The sequence below is a fragment of the Macrobrachium nipponense genome, chromosome 38, assembly GCF_015104395.2.
Source record: "Macrobrachium nipponense isolate FS-2020 chromosome 38, ASM1510439v2, whole genome shotgun sequence".
NCBI lineage: Eukaryota > Metazoa > Arthropoda > Malacostraca > Decapoda > Palaemonidae > Macrobrachium > Macrobrachium nipponense.
Window position 1 is genome coordinate 39851894 of NC_061098.1, and position 26468 is coordinate 39878361.

Sequence of the window (26468 nt, forward strand, 5' to 3'; positions counted from 1 at the left end):
GTTTTACTTTTCTGTCAAAGATAACCATTGAGGGGCTTTGTCTGTTGTGGCGGAATCACAAGCTCAAAAAACAAGCTGCAGAATCGCCCCCCCCCCCCCCCCCTCGCCCACATATACCTAATCAGTCCAGCTGCCCAACTCACCCCAATCACACTTTCTACTTTACACTTCAGAATACAGCAGGACAATTGAACTATACCTACAAAAAACAAAACAAAATAAAAAACAACACAAAACATACGTACTTACCAACACTCTAGATACTCCGGGCTCTGCTGTGATGTCTCCACTGGTCGAGGTCACAAGAGATACCAACCACAACCCACAACCAAAACAACACAACAACAAAGAAGGAACACAACAACAAAAACAACAACACAAAAAAGGCAACACACACACCCACTAACAACACCAAGGAATCACAACCCAACAACTCAACAACAACACAACAACAATCAAGGAACACAACCACAACTCAACAACACGGCAACCAACCAAAGAACATAACCACAACCTAACAACACAACAGCCAACCAAGGAACACAACCTCACACATAACAACAAGAGAAATCACAACAGCCCCCAGCAACAACAACCACCCTCAACAACTCACAACCACACCAAGAAACCACAACAGCCCCCACCAACAACAACAACCCTCAACCACAACAATCACATACAACACTCAGGAACTCGTAAGCACAACAAATCCAACAGCACAGACACAACAACTCTGAAGCAAACAATATCAAACTTAACAACAACTAAACAACAAATCAATGACACACAACTTAACTGTCTATCAATGCCTTCACAGACCGCTACCGACACTACTGAACATCACCAGTTCTGACTAAAGACTGACTCAAAAACAACTCAGAACTCTGATCTCTACCAGCAGACAACCCAGCCAGAACTCACTAACAGCCAGTACAGTCGTTAACTATCCATACAGCAATTACACCCTCTCTCTCTCTCTCTCTCTCTCTCTCTCTCTCTCTCTCTCTCTCTCTCACAGACGTTGTCAAATAGAACTCCATAACTCCTCCATACTGTCCGTCTGCATTTTTTTATAGTTTGATTTAGCACTTGCTCTCTCATTTTGAAATGTTTTTTTATTCTGTAGTAATGTAGATGTGGTTTAGTAAATGGGGTTACTGATTGAATACGAATGGAAATGATAGATGGCCCAGATGGATAACTAGAGTTTTTTTTTTTTTTCTTTACTAGAAAAATTAGATTCCGGAATTTTTAGTTTCAGCTTTTTAATTTTGCCCTTTCTTTTTATTTGACAATGCTTTTAGTTTGTGGTATTGTAGATTTTGTTTTTTGACAAAGATGCTGGTATGTTCCCCCTGTTTAATTTCGTTATAAATCCTTGTAAAAATTTAATATTATCATATTTCCAACAGTATGTACATAATGATTTACAAAACCTGTTTTCCTTGCCTGATATTACAGTGTTCAGCAAACACACACATCAATTGATGCACCAAAAATTGTATGCATATGTCCAGGTATGCATTTGCCTTTTTTTCAGGTTACTCTTTTTGTTTTGACAGTGATATATCAATCAATGGATTCCTTTTCTGTTCATAAATGTAAAATGCATATTTTAGGATCATCTTTCTTCACAGTCCTCATATTTTCTTTATTTTTCAGTTTTTTTTTTTTAATGATAATGTCGAAGTCAGCGGATTCCTTGAGAGTACAGTAATCTGAAATGTATTATATAATGGGTAGTACAGTCAGTGCACCTCACCTAATGCAGTGCGCTGTAGGCATTACTTAAGGTTCCTTTGAGTGTCCCTTCGACCCCCAGCTACATCCTCTTTTATTCCTTGTATTGTATCTCCGTTCATACTTTCTTTCCTCCATCTTGCTTTCCTCAACCCCCTCCTAACAGTTGTTTCATAGTGCATCTGCTTTGAGGTTTTCCTTCTGTTAATCCTTTGAACCAGGGGTTGTTAACCTTTGGATGACTCCTGGCCCCCAATGAATGATTTGCCCAATATGGTTCCATGATCCCCCTTTGCTTAAGTCCTATTTGTTGACAGTATCACTTAATATACTTAGTTTAATCAATACTTTAGGTGTGAATAGCTGGGAATAGAACATACAAGAAAAACTAAAGCATTTATATTTCTATAAGAGTTATTTATTTACAAAATGTACCCATATATACAATAGCTAATTAAAATCAAATTACACAAATATCTAGAGATCAGGTCCCATAACCCCAGCATGTGGTTCTCGTACCCCAGAGGGATATGGATACCCCTATTAAGAACCCCCGCTTTAAAACATCTTTACTCATAATATCGCTTTAAGCACTGAATGACCTTATAGGACCCAGTGGATAACCTTTGGCCTAAATTCTATATGCCATTCCATTCCAAAATAAGCAAATTTTCATCATTTTGTCCCCAGCATGCATAGACGACCTGAGAGTGTCAGATCACCAGCTGCCACTTCCTCCAGCAGTCAACGCCAGTACCTGGGGCCAAGTGACCACCTTAGATGGGTTCATCAAGGGCTGCAACCCTCCCCCTTCCTGTGCAAACACGACCTGTGATCCACCTCTGGCTTGCCACGCCTCCTGGACGCAGCCTTCCTGCAGGTTAGCTGATGATTCTTGCTTTCTCTGTCAAATACTTTTTGGTGCAGTGCGTCTTCGGTGGATTAGTCTTGCTGCTACTTAAGCCCCATCCACACAGGCAAGTTTTGCACATGAACTGGGTCGATGTGACGTCAGAAGTGCAGATACAGCAGGAAAAGTTCTGATACCACATCTAACCTAGTTCGTCGAGCAAAGCTTGACTGTGTGGATGGGGCTTTAGGAGCCTTCTGTGTAGATATATGAAATTGGTAGTTGTTGTCCCTACACAATACAAACCCTCGTTCCTGACATAGGATTTAGCTTCAAAACTGGAGCTTAAATCATGTGTAAAGAATGAGGGTTTATATTTTATGAAAAAGGCAAATTACTTTAAAAATTTGCTGTTGTTGATATTTCTATGCTGGGTTCATCCGTGATTTTTGCTTACTCGGGGAGTAAACCTACAAACTACATTGTTGTTTGTTGTTGTTGAGGGTTGGGTAGGAAAAGTCTATGGAAGAGCCTAAAATGGTCTGAAAAAGGTGTTTTGCGTTGAGTTCAAGATACAGGAATTTTAGGATAGGATATTTATGATTTATTTATTAGAATGAAAATGTAAATAATGATGTGCCTGTTAAACAGTATAGGACAATTATTTCTGATAATTTATTTTCATTTTCATTGGTGAAACAACGCTGTCTATTTGACCTTAGATTTTAGCACATGCCTTGAGGAAGCTGGAGGTTGGATAAAACCTTCTTTCATGTACTTTTCCTAATTTGACTGGACTACAAATGGAGTGTTTTGGGGCAATGGTCAGTGAGTCTCTTTATCTAGATCAGTCATTGTTAGGGGAAACAACTATATTAATAGGTAGATACATAGTTAAATAGATCAATAGGTAGATCACGAATTTTTCACTTATAGTAAAACAAAACATGCAAAATTCTTAAGAGGTTAGCATAAGCGTGCCTCTTTATAAAAGTAGAACTTCGTGAGAAACCCTTTCTTAGAATATTGGTTTGAGATATGTTTTAGAATGTTTTTCAAATTAAAAACACAAGAAGCCCATGGGCGACAGATAAAGAACATTATGCAACGTAAAAGTTACTACCCACCTTCTTTTAACAACTGTTCATTGTAAAACTGCGAAGTTATCCTCCTTCAAACCTTCTTACTGCTCATTTCCCTTTAAGCACTGAACGACCTCCTAGGTCCCAGTGCTTGGCCTTTTGCCCAATGTATGTTTTCTATTCTGTTCCATTTTCCCACATTTTTTCAGCTGCGGTTCAGGGCGACATCTGGTGGGATCTGCATGCGAAGACATCAACGAGTGTGTGCTGGAGCCGTGTCTGCACGGAGGAACCTGCTATGACCTGAAGCCAGACTACCTTTGCCTTTGTGGCCCGAACCACATCGGCGACAACTGCGAGTGGACCAAATCCTCCAACACAGGCATCCCACTAACCGAGTCCGCAACTATAGCGGCCGTGACGCTGTCGCTTCTCTTTTTAAGTGAGTTACTTCACTGATATGTTCCTCCCTTTTTGGCCTCCTAGCCTTCACCTCGGTCTAGGTTATACCTAGACTGTGGCGGTAAGGTTTCTTAATTTGTTTGTTTGTATGAGTTTTTACGTTGCATGGAACCAGTGGTTATGGAACGACCCCAATAACGGTTAGGAAATAAATGTCCCCGTCAGTTCCGTCACGTAGCCATATCTTATGTCAGTTATTTATCTTTTTACCTATTCTCATCCCTCTCACTTTTCCTAAATTTGCCAACGATCACAGTAGAGAATCTTATTTTTCTTCAAACCGACGTCTAACTCTCGTTCTTTGATCCTGTCTACGGGATAACCAGTGTTTTGAAGTAAAGTCTCGATCTAATTTAGCAATTGTTTAAGCCAGTCTTTTTTTTTTTTTTTTTTGCCGGCTGTTCTTGTGTTTTGTTTTTTATTTTGTCATATTTTTTTCTTTTTTTTTTTTGTGATCCAGTCCCTGCTTGGCAAATTGTGTGAAGTCATCTTGAATACTGCTCCTAACAATCATTGCCTTGTAACTGATGCTCTTTCTGGCTATTGTTGTGGTTTGACTAGGAGGGAAAATATCTCTTCTCTCTCTGGGGTGATCAAAATTTTGTATCTTTGCTTTTCCGTCAGCATTCTTTAGGACATTTCTTTGTTCCACCCCTCTCTGTTCAGATGTAAATGATGCTTCCATGTGCGCTTTACGCACGCATATATATAGTACATACATCATATATATAGTGTAATACTATATATTTTTGTAATATAATCTCGGACGCATTTGTTTAATGTAATTTAACTGAAATTTTATTTTGATACAGATAAAGTCAAAGTACCATTATAAGTATTTATTGCTCAGAAACCAATAAGAGCGTAATGCAGTTTTTTTGTAATATGTTCATTTCCTCAAGTTTAGATTCAGAGCACACTTCAAGCAACACATTCCACATGTTCACCTCCAGCTGCCCTCACGATGTTGAGACGATATTCCATCTCCCTCCCCTCTTAATGAGAGAATGCCTTGACGAAGTTTCTTGGCTTCACCTTGGAATGTTTCTTCCTTGGTGAAGCCTTGAAACGGGCAAGAGGGCTCTCGAACTTGGGGAAATTTTCCCCAAGTCTCGAATCTAAATTTCTCTCTTTAGTCTTTCACTAATTCCTTTTTTTATTTCGACCTCTTCCTATTTTTAGCATCCTACTTTCTTCTTGCTGTCCATACCCTATTAGTAATATTTCTTTTATTCAATTTTTTTTTACTAGTAATAGCGGTGGATATTTCCACATTCGTTACATTATGCAGGTTTGATGAATGGGAGAAGGGATCACGGTTGGGAGGGATTTTCATTCAAAGCTATATGTGAGAGTATAGGATGACGTCAGCCGTCCCGAAGATGGTTTGGACCATTTTGGCGGAACTGTTCCGGAGGTTGGGTCATCGGAATCCAGGGGGATCCAATCTTTGGGAATAGGACTCTCGGCTTATGGCCGGAAGCCCGTCACCGTCATTACAGACGCAAGGGGGATGATTCCATGATTTTATGGTCTCAGTCCCAACAGGCGGGTTTAGCTTACACCTGTGCCTCTGTATCTGTTTTGATGCGATCCTACGGGTAGGGTATGGAGCGGATCATCTGGGAAGTATGCTCTCACTGTGCCGATAGTGGAGAATGTAAATGCCCTTTACAACGTATGATACTTTCTTAATATTCTCAAACAGGTAAAACAAACAAACAAACACAAAACATTTAAACAAACAAACTAAAACCTTCTTATGGATAATTCGGCTAATGACCCCCCCTCCCCTGGATTTGCTGACTCTCCACCGGCACTGTTGACGACTTTAGCGACTTCAAGTAATGACAACTCGGTTGACGACCAGGGAACTAAAAAGGGCCTTTCCTCCAGTTCCAGTATTTACACACTGGAACCATTTATTCCTTCATCCCCAGGATGCCAGGGGATTAAAAAATCTGGCAGTGCAAATGAAAATTGTAGAGTCTTGTATTGTACGGGCATTGCACTTGATATGAATTATGAAAAATTGTTCACTCATTTTAAACCATTCGGAGAGATTGAAAGGATGAAGCTGAAACTCTCAAAGACAAAAAAGATTTTGAAGCATATATAACTTTTCAGGATCATTCCAAAGCTATGGTTGCCCTTTCCAATATCAAAAGTGGCAACATTTGCGGATTTTCTGGCTGTGCAAAATTGCATAATATTCAAAACGTTTTGGATTCTGAATTTGACTATATTCCAAAGTACTCTGACTTGTGTGATGCCCAGAAAATTGCTCCAAGGGTATTACCTGAGCCAATTTGGTATGTTGCTTCGTACAAGGAAGGGTGCAACAACATCATTAAGGGATACGAATGCCTTGAGAAGAAAGTTGGTACCATTCCTCAAGGAAATTTGAAGCGTTTTGGATATAATCTATTAATTAAGGCTGGGAATGAATCCCAAGCAGTATTATTGAGAAATTTTAAACCTTCCTGATTCAGATAGCATTGGGAAAGTTTATCCTCACAGCACCTTCAACCAGTCAAAAGGATTTATATATTGTAGAGATTTATATGAGTTTTCTGATGAAGACATACTGAAGAGATGCCCCTCTTCTGTTTATAAAGTTAAAAAGCTACCAGGAGATAACAATGCCATCTTGTTGATATTACCACACCCTATCTTCCAGACTATATAAAAGTCAGGACACTTGAGCATTGCTGTCAAGAAATTCCACCCACGACCTATGCAGTGTTACAAGTGTTATGATTTGGTCATGTTATTGGGAAATGCACCAATGAAAAAAGATGCTTCATTTGCTCCAAATTCCATAATGCTTCTGAATTCCACGATACCTCCAAAGATTGTGTATCCGAAAGATTTTGTTATCATTGTGAGGGAGCTCACTCTCCGAACTCAAGACAATGTCCTCTGTATAAATTAGAACAGACTATAATAGATACTGCTAATAATGAACATATCACCTATAAAGCTGCAAGAAACATATTTTAGGTAATAATTCGACTTGGGTTATTGCGAAAGTAGCATCCAGAAAAATCAGCATTCACTGATGATATACAAGTTTCTCATTTCTTGTCTGGTGCAGAATCAAGGATTCCTTATAACTCTACTTCTTCATCAAGTCGATCAGAATCCAATTCTTGCATTGACGCTGATATTCCCAAATCATTACCAAAACGCCAGCATATAAATAGAATAATTGGAAAAAAGAATGACACTACTACCCAAAATCAAACTAAAAAAGAAGAGCAGATTTCTGTACAGAACAGATTCAACATACTTGCCACTGATGACAGCACCAAAGAGACGGAAGAACTTTCTGAAGTGGAGATGGTGGAACTAGAAATCCCAAAAGCAAAGTCAGAAAGAAAAAAAACGTGTACTTTGAAAGTACAACTCCTCCCAAATCAAAAAAATCGAATAATGAGATATGCTTAACAAAACCAGCAGAAGATACTCTTCAAGTATACATACCTGAAAGGGCTTCTACCCATGTACCAAACCCAATTGAAGCAGAAATAGTAACATTGCTTCAACTCCCAACCTCTGAATCTGAACTTAATGTTTCAGACAATCATATTACCACCCATGTGATAAAGGACCGAAGTACACGCAAATGCACACGGTTCTCAAGAAGCGGGAAGGAATCCTTACTAACAATGTACCCCTTGAAGAAATAAATCCCTCACCAGTTTTAGGCAAACTAGTAAATCAATGATATCCCATAAAACACCAACAGGGCATAAAACAACCCACAAAATGTCCTGTGGCTGTAATGATTGTTTTTTAGACGAATTCAATGACCTTAAAAATATAAGTATACATAATATGAATAATCTAATAGACAATTTTACTAAGAACAAAAAAAATAAAAACCAGTATGGTAATTAGAAAGCCACAACACTGGTTGTATGTGTGTTGACCATCTAATAAAGAAGCGTGCAACAGGCACCCTTCATCTTGAAAAATTTCTAGAAAAATTTAATCACAATCCAAAAGAAATTCAGGAAACTAATCGAAATCGAAGTAACCAACAGGGAGCCATAGCTAAAGAAGCAAAACCTAATTCAAAAAAAACTACTGCTACTGCAGTTAAACAGAAACCCATTCCCGGCAAAATAAGCAGAAACAATACTCTACCTAGTGATATTCCACCTCCACTACCATAATGTACAATTCATACGTAATCCAATGGAATGTTAATGGTCTTAAAACCCGTTTACATCAAGGGAAATTCAAAGACTATTAAAATATTATAATCCAATTGCAATATGCTTACAGCATACAAATGATACCGTTCAATCAATAGGAAATTACAATTTAGCATCTCATTCAGTTCCTTCTGCTAATACATTAGGAACTGCAATCTATATTCATAACAGAGTAACTTACGATGCTATATCCTTTAGAACCTCAGAATTTCAATTATCTGGAGTTAGATTACATTTAGATAATAACTCCTTTAATATTTATAATATGTACAATCAACCCTCTTGTAACTATAATTTGCAAAATCTACCTAAAGTATTCCCCAAAAAGGCAAGAGAATTTCCTATTATTAGGAGACTTTAACTCCCACAATCCCATCTGGGATACCAATTGTGTTGATGTTGACACAGATGGTTCAAAGTCGAACAGATGATGAATGATCACAACCTCTGTATATTGAATGAGGCAGAGAGTAGCACTTACTACTCAAAAACTCATGGCACCTATTCGTCAATTGATTTAACACTCTGTTCCAATAGTATTGTTGATAGGTTTGAATGGAATGTCCTAGATGACCTGTTTAACAGTGACCATTTTCCTATTTTGATTACCATATTATTGGACATACACCAACTTCTCCGATCCAACGGTATAATACAAATAAAGCTGACTGGGATAAGTTCAAGTTTTACACTAGGCAAGTGCCTGCCTTTGATTATTCCCAGGACCATGATAAAACAAACGACGACTTTGTGAATTTTATCACACAAGCGGCTGATAAATCGATGCCTCTGACTGGCAATCGACAGTTGAAACATTCGGTCCCATGGTGGTCAGACACATTAACCCAACTGATAACGAAAAGCATGCAATTGGAAGAAAATTAGAAACCCTAAATAAAAGATTCAAACATTTGAGTACAGGTCCCCTAATGTTAGGGAATACAATAAACAAATTAGTTGACATAGCCATAGAAATTAGTATATTGAAACCATATTTCAATAAGATTTCTGCTAAATTTAGGAAGGAAGTAATTAAAGGCAAGATAATTTCATGGCAAAATACGTGTCAAGCATATCAGATAATACTTCTATGCAGAAGGTGTGGCAGAAATTTAGGAAGATTAACGGTTCTTACAGCAGACCAGCAAGACACGCATTAATGCATAATGGCTCATTAATACATGATACTCAGACAATCTCTAATATTATCGGTCGTAATATTGAAAAACATAAGCAGTATTGATAATTTAGATGCCCACTTTCGAGCCCTTAAAAGAAGAGAAGAAGCAATACCATTGAATTTTGATACTGTAGAAGATATTTACTACAATAAAAGATTTACTGAAGAGTTGGAATTTGCATTATCAAACTGTAGCTCAACAGCCCCTGGAAAAGATAATGTAAATTTCGATATGATGAGAAATCTAGCCCCTTTAGCCAAGGCCTATCTATTGGATTTCTATAATCATCTTTGGACCAAACATCTATTTCCAAAGGCATGGAAACATGCAATAGTAATACCAATAGCTAAGGCAGGAAAAGATCCTAGTAATCCAGATAATTACAGACCAATTTCACTAACCAGTTGTGTAAATTACTGGAAAAGATGGTTAATTATAGATTGAATTGGTGCTTGCGTCGTAATAATGTTTTATCAAATTCTCAATTTGGCTCACAATCGGAGCGATCCACCTTGGACTCTCTTTCTCACCTGGAAAATTATGTACGTAGAGGTTTTGAACGAAAACAGATCACAATAGCCCTATTTTTTGACATTCAGAAGGCATATGATACGAACATGGAGGTAACTCGATACTAAAATCCTTGCATCATAACGGTTTCCGAGGACATCTTCCTATTTTTATCAGAAATTTTATAGATGGAAGAACATTTCAAACTCGTATTGATAATATTTACTCTGAATCTTTTTAAGCTTGACTGTGGTGTACCCCAAGGCAGTGTTTTTAAGTGGAACGCTTTTTGCGTTGGCAATTAACGATATAGTAGATCAAATGCACAGGGAGTGCAAAGTAGTCTTTATGTGGACGACTTTGCAATTTACTATTCATCCAACAATCTTCGTCATTTGCAAAGAATTCTAAATAATGCCATTCGAAAAATACAAGCTTGGACTGCGTCTGTTGGTTTCAGACTTTCAGCAGAAAAAACTCAAGCAATAATGTTTTATAGGAATAGTAGATGGAAACAGAATCAAGATATAAATCTTACTTTGGGCAATGTACAAATCCATTTCCAAGATAAAGTAAAATTTTTGGGACTGGTCTTTGATACTCATTTGAATTGGAAAGCACATGTATCTTACATCAAATCTAAATGTAATAGTGCTCTTAACTTAATGATGAAATTATCTCATACAATATGGGGTGCAAGGAGATCAACTTTACTGATGATATATAAGGCATTGGTCTTATCAAGAATAGATTATGGAAGCCCAATATATGGATCAGGATCTGAAGCAACTTTGAAGTCTTTAGATCCAATACATACTCGAGGCCTGAGAATTTGTAGTGGAGCGTTTAGATCATCCCCAAATCTCTCGGTTTTATGTTGAAATTGGAGAACCCCCTTTGTCGTTGCATGGGGATTTTGTAACAATGCGGAGTGCATTGAATATTCTGTCTACAAGTTCTCCTACAAAAAAGTTCTTTTTTCAGAGTGATATTTTTATAAATAATCATGTGCCATCATTTCCCCATTAGGAGCAAATAGGCTGTTGCAGTCAAACAAATATCAAAATGAACATCATTCTACCATCTCTTTTCCCCCCACCTTGGATCATGAAAAAAACAAGAATATGCTCTCATCTTTTTCATTTATCAAAGAAATTTAGCTATACCCCGAGTCACCATCAACAAATTGCCATAGAGCATATTCAAAGGAAAGGTCCTCACTACGCCATATACACTGATGGCTCTAAATCTTCAGTGGGTGTAGGAAGCGCTGCAGTGTCTTTGAAGAAAATGAGCCAGTTATCATTGCCAAAAGTCTTCAGTATTCACCTCCGAGCTATATGCCATTTTACTAGCCATCAATATTGTTAAAGCACATGAAGAAAGACTAAATTTAAAATTTATCATCTACTCGGATTCACGAAGTGCCATAGAAGCCCTCAAAAGCTATTCACATAAGAACCTGTTGGTATTAAAGATTAAAGAACTTTTAAACAATTTTTATCTTGAAGGGGTAGATATTGAATTATGTTGGGTCCCAGCTCATGTAGGAGTTGTTGGAAATGAAAGAGCGGATACTGCTGCTAAACAACGCCGTCAACCTGCCTCAACGGAATATTAATCTCCCCGTTTGAGATTACATAACTTTATTAAAAACATTTACAATGGAAAAGTGGCAAAGATTGTGGAGCAACGTATCTCAGAATAATAAATTAAGGACAATTAAAGTCAACTGTTCTCCATGGGAGTCATCTAATCAATACGACAAAAAAACTGAGGTAATATTGACTCGATAAGAATTGGCCATACGAGATTGACCAATGGATTTTTAATGTGTACACCTCACGGCACTATTCCATGTGCAGTGAGTGTGATACTTTTTTTATCTATTAAACATATATTTTCTGTTTGTCGGGTTTTTAAGCGAGAAAGAGAGATATGTTTTGGCCGGAAAACGTTTTCTGACATTTTAACTGAATCTAGTAGTTTTTCTGTTTTTAGAATTTTAACTTTTCTTAGGAATACACGTTTAATTGATAGAATTTAGTTTTTACCTAAGATTTTTATTTATTACTAATTCTTTTTAAATTACGTAGATTAATATATAGTTAATTCTTTTTATCGCTTAGATTTCATATATATATATTTATTTATTCATTCATTTATTCACTTAGATTTAGTACTATATTTGAAGATAAATAGATATATATGTATATATATTATTTATTTATTTATTTATTTATTTATTTATTTATTTATTTATTTATTTTTTTTATTTTTTTTTTTTTTGAATTATTTATATCCCGATCTTTTTCGGGCCAGCCCTGTGAGAGTCAAGTTTGACTCATTGGACTGGTAAAACTCCTTTCTTTAATAATAATAATCCATCTCCCTCCATATGCGCTGCAGCATAATATCAACGTCTCGACATTGTGAGAGCAACTGGAGGTGCACATTTGGAATGTATTGCATGAAGTGCTCTGATTGTAAACTTGAAGAAATGTAGAACACTCTACAAAAACTGCATTATAAAAACTTGTAATGGTACTGGGACGTTATGGACACCCTGTACATTCAATTGACTCTAGAAAAGAAAGGCAAAATATTTTGCAGTCTTTGGCACTCACAATGCAGTATAAGCCTGGTGTTTTCGCTTACTCGGGGAGTAAGCCTACAAACTACTTTGCTGTTGTTGATAATGTTTGTCCTTTTGGGGGGGCGGGCGAGAGAATCGATAAGAAAGCCCTATGGAATGAAAATGTAGAAAAATAATGTGCATGTTTAAACAGTATAGGGCAATTTAAAAAAAATAAAATATAGCTTATTCATTTTATTACTTAAACTGTAGTAAATAGTGCCAGTGTTTCTTATGAAACCTTAAAGAATCTTTTCGCAAGAAACTATACAGGTTATTACGCATACAAAAGAACATTCGATTATATTTTGCCTCTCTCTCTCTCTCTCTCTCTCTCTCTCTCTCTCTCTCTCTCTCGTTGATGGTGCTTTCGTGATGGAAACAACACTGACCAGCTCTTATTGTTTTGTCTGACATCCCGAACAAGTTACGAGACATGTTTCTACCCTGTCCCCAACAGTCCTCATGGGAGTGTGTATCTCCTTACGACATCACCGACTGCGGTCAGCCAGAGCTTTGGGTCGCCAGGAGACAGAAGAAACAGCGGCGAATCGAAGGACGCCATTCTAGCCGTGAAAGTAGGATGCAAAGGATCGGTGATGGCTGGAGACTCGGAGAAGAAGCGGGGAGCGTTCCTGGGGCTGAGGAGCGGGTGGAAGGAATCGGCAGGAAGATCCAAAGCGATGACGATGACCCCCAAAAGAAAAGGACCAGAGGACGAGTCCCAAACTACCTTCCTCGAGCTGCTCAAACTCTCTCGGGCCGAACCTGCCAAGGAGACCAAAGGTTGGTTATTAACCTGGACGTTCTCTCTCTCTCTCTCTCTCTCTCTCTCTCTCTCTCTCTCTCCTCTCTCATTTCTGTAGTTATTCTGAATGAACGAACATGATATTTATTTTGGTTCTAATGTGATTTTCCAAAGAAAATCACATTGTAAAACAACAATGAAGGAATCTTCAAAGTTGGTGTTTGATATAAAGTAACTTAGGATAAAACAAAAAAGTTAAGATACTACACCGTTGCGCACGAGGAAAATTTAAGATACTAGGTTACATAGTTGCTTAAGAGGAATAATTTTAGATACTATATGGTTGCACAAGAGGAAAATTTTGTCAGTCAGAGCTTCTATTAAGTATAACATAATTATTACTATTAATTAAACTAAATGAGCAAACTGACATTCTTATTGCAATATTAATTTTGAATCTTCATTGTACCAGATCCATTTTGCATATGTACTACTCACTGGATAAAATTTTCCAGCTTGGGTAAGACTATGACAAAAGTTAAATCTAAACTTAAGTTACTTTTGGAAGGAGGTAGTAATGCTGTGACCAGCAATGGAGTCAGCACTACTGTCATCACTTCCGCTGGAGCCAGTCGCAGTCAAGCTATTGCATTGGTGGGACCCCCTGACCATCAGTATCCTCACCACTTACCAAGGGAAGACTTAAGAAATTATGCATATGAAGGCGATGGATCTTCTTCAGGATCTCTTTCTTCTACTATATCTGGTAAATATGAGATTTGACTTGTCATTTATAACAATGCTACATTTTAACAAATAATACATGGACACATACAGTACATATAGTAGGAGTTTTGGCATTTGTTTTTCTAGAAATTCTTTTGTGATAAGGGTACCTATCTCTTACCCTTGTTCAAACACATACCTATCTCATACCCTTGTTCAAACGCAATATCATTCTGCGCTCAACAAATGTCATGCAAAAAAACTGTTGGCACCTGAGATTTTAATGCGTGTATAATTGTGTTTTGGAAGATGGTGTTGATCTGTCGCTGGAGATCCAGGCGATTCTCCCACTCACCCTCAGCTGTTATGTTTTCTCTTTGCATTGCAGTAAGCGATGTGGTCCTGAGTAGGCTGGAGAGAGAGGGGCTTGTTTGTGTCTGTTCTTATGAATGTATTCTTTTGAATATATTCTTTTCTTGCTATGTTGTATGTTGTCTTTGCTGGTATGATGTTTTCCAGTGCTCTACGAATGTCTGGAAGAGTTGTGGGCTATGTGATGTCTTGAAAAAAGTCTGTTGGTATTGTCAACGCTTGGCTGTAGAGTGCTTCTGCCAGCAGTGCATTGAATTGGATGTGGGGCTGTGCTTAATCCCAGCAAGACCCATGGTAAATCCTTTCTCCAGCTCCCGCCTTGATATCTGATGGGGAGTGCTGATTTGAGGGAGTGGTGCAGCAGCTCCAACATGCTGTTCACTTCTGGGTTGTATATTGTTGACAACCTGACATCTAATGTCTTACTGGTATTGCTTCTGGTCATCTGGTTCCTGACAATGATCATGAAGAAGTACCTATACTCCTTGGAGGGGGGCAAGAGTTCCAAGATGTCTACATGGAAGTGGGCTAGTCATTGCTGTGTTGCCTGGAATTCTTCTATCCCAGTCTCTGTTATTTTTTATGACATGGGCGGCATTCTCTTGGCCACTTTTTGATGTCTGCTTTCACCCTCTACCAGAAGTACCTCTCTGACAATGTTTGGGCAGTGGACCTGTGAGATCTTGTACTCATCCCGCAGGCAATGGTCTTGTCTCCATCACTGGTGGACAGGTCACTCCATGTAAGGGCAGGGTTTGCCCGCGAAAGTTGCTGTAGGTCCATGTCATCCTTCTGAGCTGCTGCTACTTCGAGATACATCCTGATCTGGACAGTGTTCATGGAGTTTCAGGAAAGGGCATCCACCACGTTATTGGAAGAGCATTTTAAGTATCTGATGGTGCAAGAATGTTCTGCTACCAATGATAGGTAGAGCTGCTGTCGGGCTGACCACCCATCTTCACTTTCGGTGAAGGCATGTACCAGCGGTTGGTGGTCCATCTGCACCATAACTATCATCCTTCTACCATGTGCCAGAAGTGGCAAATGGCTCTGTGGACTGCCAGTAACGTGGTCGAACGTGGAGTACTTCAGTTCTGCTTGCAATAACTTCTTGCTGAAGAATGTCAACAGATGTGTCTTGTTCGAGTACAGTGCTGATGAGGGACCTATGGAGTAAAGAAAATATTTGTGTGGCAGCAGAGATGATTGCTTTTTTGGGTAGGATGAGGGCTGTATTTTGTTAAAAAACAAAATTTTTTTTGGTTTTCCTTTTAAGCAATCTTATATTGGGGCCATTATTTCAGCAAGGTTGGGAGTGAAATGGTGGTAATAGGAAATCATTTTTGGACTGCTTTGATCGTTGTTGGCTTTGGGAAGTCAGCTAGTGTTAGGATCTTTGTCGGGAGGGGCTTGATGCCTTCATGGTTTGCTTGGTGTCCCTGGAATTCCACTCTTGGTAATGCCCATTCACAGTTCTCCTTTCGGACTATAAGTCCATTTTCTTTGAGTATTTACAAGACCTGCCTGACATATATCTCCTGTGTTGTTTGATGTTGAGCTGAATTTGACGTAAATGATGCAGAAGGGCAGGTTGCCCAGGATTTTCTCCATCAAACATTGAAGTCGGGCTGAATATGACTGTCATTGATTTAAATGATGCAGAAGGGTAGGTTGTCCAGGATTTTGTCCATCAAATGTTGGAAGGTCTCATCAACAGTTCCAAAGGTTGAAACAACTGTAGTTGAAGGTGTAAGTGCCGAAGGGGGTGATAATGGCCATTTTTTTCTATGCCCTCCTTTGCCACTGGGACTTGGAAATATCTCTTCAGCAGTTTGATCTAAGTAAATATTCCAATGCTCCCCCATCTGGTTTGTTATGTCAGCAATGTTTGGCAGTGGGTACCTGTCAGGTACTGTCTTGATGTTGTGTCTGCGGTAGTCACAGCAGAGTCAATATGTGCCATTAGGTTTTGGTACGATGTGTAGGGGAGATGCCCATCTAAAATGAGATGAACTGGGGGACTTTCAGTTACTATATGGTGGACGTGGTGCTTTGTGGGTTTGGTCAGGTCGTTCTGCAGGATGTCCTTAAATACCTCAGGGAACTCCTGTTGAAGGCAACTTCTCTGTGGTACTGGAGTCAGTGTCAGTGGGGTTACAGGGGTCGGTCATGTGATCAGCTGCTGTTTCACTGCATCTACCAGGATGTCATCTGCTCCTAGAAGTACAGGTATAACTGGTGTGAGGAATGTCCAGTTATACTGCTTCCCACTAAGCAACACTATTCAAGTCCTTTTCCTGACAGTTTTCACATCCTTTTCCCGAATATTTTCAGCTGCTGCAGCTCTGTTGCTGGATGAGCTGGTGTTGGCAATGGCGGCAGCAGTTCAAAGTATTCTGAGGTATTGACAATCTCTGACAGGTTAAGACCTCTTGTGAGCGTTAAAATAGAATTAGAGGAAAACAGAGGGATGTCTCAGTCAGATGTGTTTCCTCACACCTGAAGAATAGTTAACAATACTATATATAAATTAGGAAGAGGTTTCGAATTCATTAGGTTAGCTTGCAAGGTTTTACTTACATTAGTAATTACAGTTCTGACAAGGATGTAAGGTATCTTATGAAAAATGCATAAAAGATTGCTTGAATTGGGAGCACTGGATCAGTGTTTCCTGAGAGTTTCAGTGCATTAAATAGATTTCTTTTGGAGCTAGGATGGCCTGAGGGTCCTAGAGCTTTGGACCTCACATACTATTGGCAAAACTGAAATCTACCAGTTTTCAAGCTCTATTGATCCAAGGTCTCTGGTTGGAGCTAGATGTCTCTGCCAACACTTCTTGGACAATCCTCTGAAATTATGTGGCTAATTGAGCAATTTATTCACTGGCTCAGAATAAATATGGAATTTATCCCAAAGATGAATTATGAAATTGGCTGGTTCATGGAACAAGTTGCAACTGTAAAAAATCTGCTTCTTCAACACCAATTTCACAGTGTATAGAGTTAGCCCACTTTTTGGTTGGTACACATTAGCTGAGGATTATCTGAGATTCTGCCATCACATATTTTAAGAAAAGTCCTCCATGGGACCTGCTGGATAAAAACATCAAGGATGTAGATGGAGGTTGATTTGTATACTACCTGATTATTGTATGACTGATGAAGTTATGCTGGCTGTAGGAGGGAATCCCTCTTGGTGCCTCAACTAAGAAAAGCAGTAATCAGAAAATCACTATTTGACAATGCGGAACTACGTATACCAAAGGTCATTTTAAAGACCAGCATTATCGTACCTGTTCATTCAATGGAATAAACGCTTGCTAGGGCAGAGAGATACATGCCTCTCAGTCTGATGACCTACCTGGCTTAGTAGTAGAAGTATTTTTATCTCTTCCTAAAAGGAGCTTGTCAAGTTGAAGGAAGATGAGGAAGTTTGCAATCTCCTGGACACCTTCCTCCTGGTTGCTTATTATGTTGCATCGCCTTTCAAACTCCTTTTGGGTAGAAAAGTCTCTCCTGGGTACTCAATATGGAAAAGTTTGGTTATTTATCCTTATCCCTCTCTCTGTTAATGAGTTCATGCCGAGTTCATGCTGTATATGTTGCAGATGCAGGTACATTGCATACGAGCACCCAGTCTTAAACTACTGCCATTGAGATGCAATTTCTATATTCACCTTTCAAAGTTGGGAAGCAGTAGCAGTGGACCTATAATGAGAGAAGCCATAAAACGTCATGGCCAGACTTAGCAGCTTTCCGATGCAAGCTGCTAGTCATTTCAGACAGCCTCCCACCTGAGGAGTTAAAGCTCCTGTGCATCAGATGATAGCTTGCATTGTCGCATTCCTGTAGAACAATTAACAAATTAAAATGAATGTTCCTAGGTATTACACACCAAAGCCTTTTGTCATATTGTGCTGAGGCATACTAAAAAAAGTTCTGATAAACAAAGAATTCTGGTTTTTGTACCCATGGAAAATTAGAAATAATTAGATTAATTTCTGAATAATGTAAAGAAATAAAAGATATTTACCCTCATTCACACTAAATCTGCATCATAAATAATTCCTAGACTATATAGTTCTACATCATAGTGAATGTTTAAATTCATAAGCCCAATGATATAGTTAATTATGCAGTCTTCTTGAATAAGTTTTATAAATTAGTTTTATGTAACTTATTTGTTACTGCAACTATACATTCCTAGTTAATACCAGAGAGCAATCACAAAATGCTTTCCCAATCTCATTCTCTCGTAGTATTTTAGAATAACTTCTCTGGATACAAGTTTTTGTAAATATGCTTTGTTAGTATATTTATGTAAACGAACAACTGTTAGAAAGACTTGCCCTTTTGTGTCGGATATCTTTAACATCGCTGGCCTCTCAACTAAAGTAGTCTTTATTCACTAATTCCAGGTTTAAGAACCGAATTAGAACGCGATGAACCAGGCAGAGTTACAGCTGCCGAATTTGTTGAAGTAATGGACCTTTTGAAGAACCTTCCAGAGCCTCCAAAATCCTCCATTCTTCTCGCCAGACTTAAAAAAAAACGAACTTCAGCGAAGGAATTCAGCGACCCTGAAGACATATCCACGGTGTCAATGGGGTCATCAAGGAAGAGGGAGCTTCAGAATACCGAGCACTGTCAAAACTCTTCTTTGTCTCCTCCAGCTGCGCCTGCAGGGTCTTTTCCTGGCACACCGAAGGAAAAGAGGAATATCTAAGAGGCCTCCTTCCTCCAAAGGTGCCCACTTGGTCTGTAGTCAAGATGAACTCATTGCAGCCTGTTAGTCACAACCTTGTTAGTTTAATCATTTTTTGTTTAAAGCAAGAAAAGTTTAGCGTTTTAGTTGTAAACAGACGATTTATTTTAGCATAAAATTCAACCAAAAAGAACTGGCAATATTGGTTAATATAAAGTTTATATATAAAAAATGTACAAATAATTAGTTTAGTTTAGCACAAAAAAATGTTTGCAATTTTGATATTTTTACCAAGCCTAGTTATATCATTTGTGTACTACGAGATTTTTTCCACAAAATTGAATGACATTTAGATGTTTTATACCTTTATATCACGAAAATATTAAATAGGTTCAAATAAACCTTGGTTTCATTAAGCCACCAAAATAAAGTTACAGCTTTGAATAGCCTAATTTTAATTCACCGAGAGTGTAGCAAAGTTCCAGAAACAGAGTTGATTGTTACCATACAGTGTTATTTAAAATGGGAAATTAAAATGAGTACAAATGTATCAATGAAATTTATTTGCAGCCCACATATTAAATATCTGAAACCCATAATTCTGTATAAAGTATATCATATCAAACGAATTGGTCAAAGAATATTTTGAAATGAACATTTTGTTCAAAAACATCCGAATTAACGATGCTTTACCCACTGAATAAATTAACGATGCTTTACTCAATGAAAAATGTTAAAGCTTTACTCACTGAATAAATTAACGATGCTTTACTCATTGAAAAATGTTAAAGCTTTACTCACTGAATAAATTAACGACGCTTTACTCATTGAAAAATGTTAAATTCAGAGTAAATTTAGTTCCCGTTAAAAGTCCTTTTATCTGGTATTGCACGTAAACAAAATTGCCAGCTGATTTTAGAAATGTTGTACAGTCGTTGATTCTACTAAAGCTTTAAAACACTTACTGTCATAAATGATGCGACTAAATATTAATCTCAAGTTTACCTCGAGCATCACTAGCTGTATTTACCGCTGTACATTCTTTGTCCTATGACATCTCAAGTCCTATGGGAAGAGAAACACCCCTTACCTCCGCCCCATCTCAATGCTATGGTCTTGAAAAGAGAAAGTGGTCAATACTTGATGCGACCCTAAAACTCGCTATATCTAATAAAGTGACATGCGGATGAAATGTAACCCTACTACTATAGGCAACCATGAAAGTGGCTATTGCTGATTTAATGGAGCCCCGCTATAGGAAGCAACTCTGAAAGGCACTATAAATGACATGCTGATGTAATGCAACCCTAGTGCTGCCAACCCTTTAAAAGCCGCTATTATTGATAAACATATGGCATGCTAATATAATGCAACCCTTGCATTGACAACCGTATAAAAGTCGCTATTACTAATAAACAAGTGATAGAAGTTTCGACGCTTTTCCTACAAGACATTTTCCTCTAATAAATATGATATTTCTATCTGGGAGATTATTGAACATTTCGCACGATACTGCAGTGTCCAAACAGTCAACATTTTAAACAGAGTTGTCCAGAAAATGTTTAGAGCTGAAAGTTTCACGATTCCAAATCGCGGCTACAGTATTCGAAATTTGGCGAGAGCTAAGCTGATATTGCGAACTGTTAAATCCACCGAAGTGAAAATAGGGAATGTCAACACACAATACGGGGAAAGTAAGAAAGAATTAAAACTGAACGGAATCCCAAACTGAATTACGAGAATGTTAATGCAATTATATAAAATAGCCACGGAATTATGAAAATAAAAATAGGAAAATATAAAATATTTAGGAAATAGATCCTTTGGGAAAAACTCTCTATCACAAGAGTTTAAACAGTGTTGCAAGGGTTCGCAATAATAATGTTGAAAGTTCGCGTATAATTTACAAACACTATGAAAACGCTTTCGAACATTTCTCTGGGTTCATCTTCAGTCCAAAATGAAGTTGAACCCAGAGAAGGGATCGAAAGCTTTTATAACGTGTCTATATAAATTATACACGAACTTTCAACATTTTTATAGTTGTGGATCCCTTAGAACAAATAGATCATGTTTGAATATGGATATATCAATACGATTATGTGTAATACAATTAAGAATGTCAGTAAATAAATATTAAAAATATGAATACTGATTAAATTCTTATTAACAAAAACACAGATAACTATTCTTTGCACACTTGTGTTGCAAGAAAGAATTTTAATATAAAAATGTATAAATTACATCGATACAAATATTTATAGTTACGATTTGAATATTTTTTTATCAAATATAGAATCAAATATATAAAATTTGTGCAACGGTTAAGACTATATATTAAGGTGAATAATATATACGAATTAAATGCTAGCTTAAAGATGGAAATAAATATCAATGTTTAGATATGCAAGAACCATTATCATCAATAACTATTACTTTGTAGCAATATTCATGCTTATAAAAATAAATACTAAAGGAAAGGAAATATTAAATAGCAAAAAAATCACAATGGAAATATATATATATATATATATATATATATTATATATATATATATATATATATATATATATATATATATATATATATATATATATAGATATATATATATATATATATATATATAATATATATATAATTATATCCCATACACCTATCAATAGATGGCTCCACAGTAATACTCCTGTTCACCGAGACGAAAATTATTTATTGGAATTTTTACAAAGCTTTTGAGCTTTTGTCCGACCTTCTGTGGACTTGATCACTAACCAAATGAGAACATTACTTTCCACATTTCAAATTTAGTAAATGAATATCTCGGTGTTTCCATAAAGTCGTTTTTTTTTTTTATGTGTATAGCTTTTCATAAAACTAAATATATTCCTTTGTATGGAATTGGTGTCCAATATATATACACTCTTTTTCCAAACAGTTTATTGAAAAGGGTAGCTGTGCCTCTATGTTCTTGCACAACTGTTACATCCAAATCCTAAATATATACAAAATCAACCAATTCAATTTGCTTATGATCCACACAGAGACCATTAACACAACCAGTTGCTAAATTTAGGTAGGTGGAGGCTCCAAATATAGGAAGGAAGCTCTTCATCATTCTTCTTATTGAAAACGTTGACTCATAGGAATTGACTTGTCTCATCATCAGAGCTACTTTTGGGTTCATTGTGCGCTAATTTATCTTCAAAAGGTCCAACTGCATATTTGTTATGCTTTAAGTGTTCGATCTCCCCCTAATTAACTATTCAATATATCTATTATTCACTTGATCGTCCACCTCGAAAGTTACGTTCTTATCGATACAAATGACACTTACGAACTTGAATTGACAACTTCCATTCATCTCGATAACCTTATCTTCGACATCCTTCACAACATCTGTAAATGCTATATCTGTCGCGATCCGTTTCACTCAAATTTCAAATACTGAACACCTGTTACGTCCCTCATTCCTAATTTCATATCCCTGAATAACACATCACCAACCATTTCCTTGGCTGCATAAGGCCTGTACAAAGTTTTACTAACGGCTAACTAACTGTTGTGTTTAGCCAGGGAAAGAAGGGAGGGGGAGAGGGATACCACGAGCCCATAAACCCCAGAGGCAAATCGCCTCAGGGCATATTCGTTAACCAGCCAAGCCTCTTGTTTCCTAGGCGTATATTAATTTGCCTATTTTACAACACTGTTTTGGCGCGAAAAACACTGCAAAGCTCAACTCTAAAAGGCCACATCACTGTTATGCACTGCTGGAACAGTAGAAAGTTGAGAACGAATCACTGGGATAAGCTCAACATTGAACTACATTATATTTAAGAGCTACATGAATTACAAATTTATTTCACGAGTACGTGAATTACATTATATTTTTTATTTTAAGAACTACGTGAATTACACATTTTAACAGCCACGTGAATTACATAGCATTTATATTAAGAGCAACGTGAATTACATGATCTTTATGTTAAGAGCCACGTGAATTATATAATATTTATGTTAAGAACCACGTGAATTACATATTTAAGAGCTACGTGAATTACATCTTAAAAGTCACGAATTACATAGTTTAAAAGTAACGCAAATTACATTATATTATTTCGGCTACGAGAACTACATATCTATTTGAAGAGGTATGTGAATTACACATTACAAGAGCTACTTAAATCACATAATATTTATTACAGTAATAACTTAAATCGACGACAGTCACCAAAATGAGCTATAAAGCCAGAGACTGGAGGTAAGAAGCCTCAGCTCTCAAAGTTGAAGATAATCTGATTCACATTAACTAGAGAACAGATGATCAACCACCTGTTATCCAAGACTCGACAAGTCTGGGTGAACATCATCTCTGCCCTTAAAGGGAATGGTAGATAGAATGTAGGCCAAAGACCAAGCTCTGGTGCCTACGAGGACATTAAGTGCTGTAAAGAAAATAGTAGAAAGGTTCGAGAGGTGTAACAGGAGGAAAATCTGACGCAACAAAGAATATAACAGAGGTACAGTAAAAGGGATGAAAGGGGTTGCAGATAGGGGCCGAAGGAACGCTGTAAAGTAGCTCAAGTAATGTCTACAGTGCACTGCGCGAGGTGCACTGTCGGCACTAACCCCCCTTCGGTCCTGCCCTAGATAGGGTCGGTTGTATTCCTAATGTTGTCGAGTGTTCAAGTATTTCAAATGAATGAGAGTAAATTGTGAATTATCCTATTACATAAGCCAGTGAAAACTCAACAGTTAGACATAGTGGACGAAATATACAATACTTATACTTATGGGGGAATAAATGCTCAGGATAAGATATAATATTCATTCTGACCAAGAGGTCTCGCCTAAGGGTGTGCAGATATTAAAAAAAAAAATTCCCACCAGAATTTGGACATCGGTCACAAAAGAATAACAGTTATAGAACAAATGAATAAGGCCCTGTCACCAGCGGGCACTGTTCGGCAGGCAAACACTGTTCCCATAACCCGTTTCACTGTACTGACTGACTGAGTATGGAGCCAGAACGATGAAATTGTCTGGTAACACTGCTTCAGAAGTGAGAGAAATTGTAAACAGCTGAAGTGCCCGACGGGCACGTCCGCTAGTATAGACAGGCCACAAGACCTAAATAGGATCATTTTGCTTTGAAACCAGTTCTCGATATCGGGGGGTTTATATATTTAGGGCTTTTTCTTAATTTCAATTTTCTTGATAACGGTAGGTTTATTTTTGTCTTTTTCTTTACTGTATAATTTATATTTTTATTAAAAGCATAATGAAACTTATTACCGGTTTACCTGTTTCTGCTTGTGTGTCACAGCTGCAGAACCGGATGTCAACACCAACTGGTGTCAAGGTAAATACAGTAAAACTGAAGACTACTACCGTGGTCTGGTTCTCTCCAGTAGGCGACCCTACTATTGCTTATGTTTTTGTTCATGTTCATGCCTTTAGTTTGTTTCCATGATATTAAAACTTTTGTTTTATGATGTTTACGCCTTTTGTTTTTATTTATGATGTTAACAGCCTTTTATTTATGTTTTTATGTCCATCCCCAAGGCGAAGATGGTATACTATGGTACTAGTCCACAAGACGCCCCTTTTACGCGTAAACTGATTGTTGCCGAATTTTACCGTAAAAATTCACCATGTATATCTTAAGGCTAATCATTCAATAGTCATAGCCATAGACAAATAACATTCCCCAACTATAGTAATAACAATAATAACAGAACAGAGGAATGGCACAACAAAACAATGCACGGACAATAGACGAGACAGACTAAAGAACTGGCCAGTGATGAAACATAGCAATGGTTACAGAGGGAGACTTCAAGAAGGAAACTGAAGGAATGATAACAGCGGCATAAGATCAGGCTCTATGAACCAGATATGTTCAAAGAACGATAGGTGGAAATAACATCTCACCCATATGCAGGAAGTGCTATATGAAAAACGAGACCATAAAACACATAGCAAGCGAATGCCCGGCACTTGCACAGAACCAGTACAAAAAGAGGCATGATTCAGTGGCAAAATCCCTTCACTGAAGCCTGTGCAAGAAACACCAGTTACCTTGCAGTAATAAGTGGTACGAGAACCAACCTGAAGGAGTGATAGAAAACGATCAGGCAAAGATCTTATGGGACTATGGTATCAAAACAGATAGGGTGATACGTGCCAGTAGACCAGACGTGGCCTTGATTCACAAAATCAAGAAGAAAGTATCGCTCATTGATGTCGCAATACCATGGGACACCAGAGTTAAAGAGAAAGAAAGAAAAAATGTTTAAGTATCAAGACCTTTAAATATAAATAAGGATATGGGATATGCCAGTGGAAATTGGACACGATCAGAGGAACACTAGGCACGATCCCAAGATTACTGAAAAGGAATCTGCAAAAGCTAGATGCAAAAGTAGCTCTAGGACACTTGCTAAAAAAAAAAAATGCTATGCACTCCTCAGGAGGCAGGATGCAACCTGGAACCCCATTCTATAAAATAAAATAAAAGAACACACACACACACATCTTGTCGTAAATGATGACTGTGATACACCAAAAAAAATATTATAAATTATATAATTATAATTACATAATTATATAAAATCATAACTATATAATTATGATTATATAATTATATAAAATTAGAATTATATAAAATTATAATTATATAATTATATAAAATTATAGTCATAATATAATTATAATTAAGATAAACGGAATTTTTAACTATAAACAAATAAGAAACCAAGTCCCTAAAATCAACGTAACCTCTTCAGACCTTATCACAATTTTGACTTGAGTAATTCAACTGTGTCAAGTGCTGTGTGGCTGTACATTAGGAAATTAAAATTGAAACATGCCAAGCACGTAATAGTATTACCCGCAATGTGAAAGGGTCCACCTAAAAATTTGAAATGGGAGCAATAATTGCCCAACTACAATATAACAGACAGGGAGCTAATTCACGAACATTTCGGCTTGAAAGCAAAATTTCAACACTTAACGGTAGAATTCGACAGAAATATGATATATACATGCAGTTAAATTTTGTGAACTTAAACGATTAGTTCACACAAGTATTTAATGTCAGGTTTTAATTTTGGATGATTTCAGTACATACAAAGTACATCAGCCATGTGAGCAGCAAGCAATATAACCTGTGAAGATAAGCGATTGATAACCTGATACCGCATATTTCATTATTGGAACACGCAGGATTTATTCAAACT

At 37.3% G+C, this 26468-nt stretch overlaps 1 protein-coding gene across 1 annotated transcript in view; it reads left to right on the forward strand.

The window, feature by feature from the left end:
- Positions 1-13389, forward strand: part of LOC135209797 (putative neural-cadherin 2) — a 331667-nt gene extending 318278 nt beyond the window's left edge. The window contains 3 exon segments of the mRNA XM_064242574.1: positions 2431-2620; positions 3882-4114; positions 13144-13389. Of these exon segments, the coding sequence (XP_064098644.1) occupies positions 2431-2620; positions 3882-4114; positions 13144-13253 (533 nt within the window). The 3' untranslated portion in view covers positions 13254-13389.
- Positions 13390-26468: the final 13079 nt, after the last annotated feature.